The following is a 6,000-nucleotide window of genomic DNA, read 5'->3' as shown; positions in this document are numbered from 1 at the left end:
ACGACCATAGAGGGCAAAGAGTTTCTTTTCAAATTACTATAGGCATTTCTATGAATGTGCATTGGATAGGAACAGGTTACTGTTTCTCTTTTCTGCTTAAGCGTATATATATTTTCCGCTGCAGTCATACGAAACCAGCTCCGAAGAAACTGGATGGTTATCCTTATTCTGGCAGTATTCTAGGGAATTGAATCCAGGTCTTTCCAAGAAATTAGTCACTCAAATGCAGAGAGGGGTAATTTGCATATTTCTTCGTTTTACATGAATACGCAAAAAGTCGTTAAAAGATATGTATCAAAAATATAAAATAAATTTAAAAGTAAAAACAATAAATTGAACACTTTACCAATCACAATCAGAACAATTTTTTTCTAATGGGATTAAACTTTCCACAATTACATGGGGTCACTTTCTTCTTTATTCTGTGTATGTGGAAATGATGTTGATTTCACAGAATCAGCTGACAGGCTCACAAGTGAAATCGAAATATCTTCTGATTTAAGGTTTCCTCTTCTAAATCGACTGCCCCATGCAAATACAATCAAACTTAGCGTTTCTATGAAATCGTACAATGCAACCAAAGACACTCCCATCCATATTCCAATGTAGCCTCCGATAATACTCAACAACTCTATTGCCTAAAAAGATAAATAAATTTTAATTAATGGATTAAATCACTCAATCTTTAAATATTAAACGCAATTAGAAAAAAGCATAATGTGGAAATAAAGAAAACATTTCACCTTCCATATCCTAGTAAATTGTGTCTTTCCAGATTTTAAGTTATTGTTTAATTTATTAGAAATATCTTGATTACCGAATAACTGTCTTAAGAATCAAGTGGTCCAAACATTAGTCCTCTGATAACTACCGAATTCATCAACATAATATTGATGGTTAAAATGGTCCCATTTCCATCCATGAAGGTAATTTCTTAAAGCAACTTTTGAACGTAATTAAAAGAGAAATATTATAAAATATTCTCCTTAGTGAAACAGAACAGAAATTTAGACTACATCACTGGAGTCAAAATAATTTGACACTATTAACTTAACACTGATAAACAAAACAAATAAACTTCCGTACAGTGAATTTTAATAGGTTATTTGAGAAATATTAATTAATTTAGCTTTAACGTTTAGGTATTCTCTTTAGTAAGTAACAGTCATGGCATGATAAAAAGGCTTCATCTGAACCGCCTCGCATTTCCTGATGGTTGCATACAACCATCAGAAAATGTATGAATCTACATTCATACATTTAGTTCGTGCAACTATTTGAAACATCTCTATTCCTTTTATCAATAATTAGTTTACGAGGCACATTGTACACGTTTTGAAAAAAGTTATAATCATCATTATTCCACATTCGCAATTGTAAATCAGTTTGTGGTGGAGGTCAGTTTGCTTTGTATCAGATTTCCGTGATCAGAGAATGTAAGACTATCAATTATTATTATTATTATTATAGTGTAGCGCTGTGTAGGCATATGAACGGTTGCATGGTTTGTATCGCTAGTCCCGTTTTTATAGTTACAGGCTCACAAGTGAAATCGAAATATCTTCTTCTTGTCACACGCTGAAGACAGTGATATATAATTCATCGAAATCGGCCAAGTGGAATCCAAATTCTGAGTATGCTAAAAATTGAATAGTACACCGCGGTTGATAACGAGTATAGAACAAAGGACGTCGCCATCTTTGCAGCTGTCCAAAGGAAGAAAGGTGAGTCATGAAGTGCAACAAGTGTCAGAAAGAATTACCGTTCGACGGATGTTATATAACCTGCAAGAAATGCCATAGTAATCTTCACTTTACATGTTCCGGAGTTTCAGAAACAACCTGACAACGTAAATCCAATGCCAAACGAGAAGAATAGAAGTGCCTAAACTGAAGAGAGAACAAAGAAACGCCACCACCCACGACGCAACTGATTACGCCGGAGGCAGAATCGGACGATGAACTGAACAGACAACAAAACACCGATGAGTCTTATAATTTGGGTTCCGTAAATTTATTACTAGAAAAAGGTTCAGAAATATAAAAGCCAGCTTGGTAGATCTTGTCCAAGAACTATTTGATAAACAGAACAAAGAAATAACCAAAAAAATTAGCGAATATGAAGAGTTTGTTCAATTTAATAATTCAAAAGTCGAAGAAGTCTTACAAACGGTAAAATACATTAAAACCAGCATTAACGCATTAACTGACAGGCAGCACAAATTGATAAAACACACATCGGAACTCCGTCAAGAATTTAATTCCCTGAAACTCAAATACGAAGTTTTAAACCAACAACAACATAAAGAAGACATTGTCATAAACGGTCTTCCAGAAACCGAATCCACAGAAAATCTCAGAGATGTAGTTTTAAGTCAGACAACTGACATCCCCCTACAGCATAATGATATTCAGATCATAAATCGGTTTCCCAGGAAGAACAGAAAACAAGGCTCGCCACGACCTGCACCAGTCATAGTTCGTCTGACAAGCAAGGCTACAAGAGACAACCTCATAAAAGCCAGCAGACTGAAAAAACCAGTAGTCAAGGATGTAAATGCAACGCAAGACATTACGCCAATCTTTCTATCTGAGTATTTAACACCTTTCAATCAGAATCTCTTGTACCAAGCAAGAAAAGAAAAAACAGAAAAAAGTATCAATTTTTATGAATCAAAGACGGCAAAATATTCTTGAGAAAGTCACAGACTTCAAAGTCTATACAAATAAAAAGCTCGGAAGATATAGACAGGTTGCTAGAGTGAAACAAAAGGCTCCAACTTAGTTCAATAAGAAGATCTCGACACAACAAAAATGAAAGTGAACCATCAGATAGATGTAATTACACCAGAATACATCAGTAATTGTACTTTCTAATCGCTTGATGCATGGAAAAAAAACACAGTACAAGCGAGAGGTCTCTCAATCTTGCATATTAACATCAGAAGCATCCGAAAACACTGGTTATTATTACAGACTTATCTGAGGAATTACACTGATATTATTGATTCTTACAGCAGTATCCATGACTAATGACGAAGCGACTGCTTTCCAAATTCCAGGCTTCCAACAACATAGATCATGCCGCCAAACAAAAAGAAGGGGTGGAATATTAATATTTATCAAACAAAAATTAATAGCAAAAGAAACGGCCTATCAATTTGAGCATGCTGAAATCCTCTGCCTCGAAATCATTAATAGAACGAATACACAGCATCCCATAATACGAAATGCTATTTACAGGCCACCAAACTTAAATATGATAAAATTCTTGCAGGAACTCAATTGCTGGCTTTCAAGTCAAGAAATATGCTCAAACGAACACGTAATGATAATTGGCGACATAAACATAAATATTGCAAATGAAAACCAGAACAGCACTGTACAATACCTAGACACATTAACAATGTACAATCTAATACCAACCATAACATCATGTACTAGAGAAGAAATATTCGGAAATACTATCACTGCCTCCTGTATAGATCATATAAACGTCCGAGCACCACCAAATAGTTACACTGCATCAGTCATAAAGTGCAAAGTAGCAGACCATTACTTCACCGCTCTAAACCTGCACACCAAGACAATAACCATGCGATGTCCCACAGAAGAAAGGCGACAGAAAACAATAATAGACGAAGAAATAGTCAACCACGAAATAAGAAAAACGGACTGGGAATACCTGGCCTCAGATTCAGCAGATATCTTATACAACAACAACAATATTAAACTCACACTGGAGGAAATATATAAGAAAGCTACAAAGAAAGTACGAATTCGTTTAAAAACAACACAAAATCCTTGGATAACACAAAACTTAATCCTAGAAATACCAGAAAGGACGCTTTATGGAAAGAATTAAAGCGATATCCAAATAACACAGCTCTAAAAACTGAATATAAGATAAAAAGGAATCGCCTTACAACACAAATCAGAAATGCAAAAAGAAGATACTACAGAGACAAAATAATCTTCGCACAAAACAACATGAAACAAACCTGGCATCTGATCAATGAGATGCTAGATTTTGTTCCCAACACCACCGCCTCCGAAATCATAAAACACAGCTTCATGAAAGACACAAAACCTATCCAACAACTAGCAAATGACTTTAACCAATACTTTGCAGATTCCATTCAAGAACTGCACAGAAATATTCTCCCAATCACAAAACGAGAACCTCCACTTGGACCACAATCAAAACATACATTATGGTTCCCAACCATAAAAGAAGCAGAACTTCTCTCAGCAATACATCAACCAAACAAAGGCCCAGGAATAGATGGTATTAGACCTAAAGATATAAAGCAACATGCAACTAGTTTAAGTCCTATCCTACTAAAACTAATAAATAAAAATATTTAAAACAGGACAGATACCAAGTATGCTAAAGACCGCCATAATTACACCCATATACAAACAAGGAAAAAGAAATTTAATCAGCAATTACAGATCCATAGCAAAATTACCAATTATCAATCAAATTATGGAGCGGATCATACTGAAGAAACTCACAGCATACATTGAGATCTTTCATGTTCTTGCAGGAACATGAAAGATCTAACTATAGATCTAACTATAGATCTAAATATAGATCTAACTAAAGCATTCGATACACTTACACATCAAACCTTGTTAGAAAAGCTGAGGCATGTTGGAATAGACGGGCCTCTTCACAGGTGGTTTACAAACTACCTCCAAAATAGAAAGCATATCACACGCATCGGGTCAAACCAAAGCAGAGAGCTACCAGTAACCTGTGGAGTGCCACAGGGAGCAGTACTCTTTCCCCAACTCTATTCAACATTTACACGCACGATATTAATCAGTTACCCCTCAAAGGTAAGATATTTCAATACGCAGACGATACGGCAATAATATCCATCCATAATAACGCAAGCATATCCCAAATAAATATGCAACATGATCATAGACTGGCTCACGAAAAACTCCATACACCTAAACTCAGAAAAGACAAAATTAATGATATTCAGTAATCCACTAACTCGACCAGTTGATAACAAATATATAACCATCCAACATCCACCTTCCAACATAAAAAATACACAGAACAGCAAAACCACTACAATCACTCAGATTGAAACAATACGATACTTGGGAATTTACTTCGATGCAGATATGAAATGGAATAGCCACATAAACCATCTACACAACAAACTCCGAACAATAAGTGGCAAACTCTACAGGTTAAAAGACAGTTCCCATACGCCTAAAACACTAATATACAAAGCTCTATGCCAAAATATACTAAGATACGCTATAACAACGTATGCTTTCTGTGCACCCTACAAATTAAATAGATTAATGTCGCTACAGTTCAAAATGTCAAAAGTGATCTTTTGGGAACAAATAGGGAATCACGACCTTATAAACATTGCAATGTCAGAACACAAAATACTGACAGCAAAACATTTATGTCACTATGCAGCCTTACTAAAACATTATTTCGATGCCACTACAGGACTACTAATTATATCACATATAAATACAATAATCACTACGGAAAGGCCACGCGAATCTTCTACATCCCAGACATGATAAACAAATTACCTTTTGAATACAGAAACCTTACAAATTACAATAGCCTGGAAAGAGCTCTTTGGACATACTATGAACAAGAAACTCGCACCCAAAATACCATACAAACTTAATGAAACACTATATATTCGTTCAGGCTTCCAGTTCAGCAACGCATCAATACATTCCAAGTTATTGTGTGTGTGTGTGTGTGTGTGTGTGTGTGTGTGTGTGTGTGTGTGTGTGTGTGTGTGTGTGTGTGTGTGTGTGTGTGTGTGTGTGTGTGTGTGTGTGTGTGTGTGTGTGTGTGTGTGTGTGTGTGTGTGTGTGTGTGTGTGTGTGTGTGTGCGTGCGCGCGCGTGCGTGCGTGCGTGCGTGCGTGTGAGTGCGCGCGCGCGAATTTCTCAATCATAGATTTCGTAGCTTCCCAACACAGCAAAAAAAAAAAAAACCCCAATAC

At 36.0% G+C, this 6,000-nt stretch overlaps 1 protein-coding gene across 3 annotated transcripts in view; it reads right to left on the bottom strand.

The window, feature by feature from the left end:
* Positions 1-349: 349 nt before the first annotated feature.
* Positions 350-6,000, bottom strand: part of LOC150105878 (FMRFamide-activated amiloride-sensitive sodium channel-like) — a 47,326-nt gene continuing 41,675 nt past the window's right edge. For 2 of the 3 annotated variants that reach the window (XM_090393647.1, XM_090393648.1), the window contains exon 12: positions 350-638. In XM_090393647.1, the coding sequence (XP_090249773.1) occupies positions 396-638 (243 nt within the window). In that variant the 3' untranslated portion in view covers positions 350-395. The remainder of the gene's footprint in view (positions 639-6,000) is intronic. The other variant, XM_090393649.1, reaches the window with a different exon arrangement.

Source organism: Typopeltis vanoorti, chromosome 6, assembly GCF_054136105.1.
Source record: "Typopeltis vanoorti isolate ZY-2024b chromosome 6, IOZ_Tvanoo_1.0, whole genome shotgun sequence".
Classification (NCBI taxonomy): domain Eukaryota; kingdom Metazoa; phylum Arthropoda; class Arachnida; order Uropygi; family Thelyphonidae; genus Typopeltis; species Typopeltis vanoorti.
Note: the sequence above shows the minus strand (reverse complement) of the source record. Positions and strands in the feature narration are given on the sequence as shown.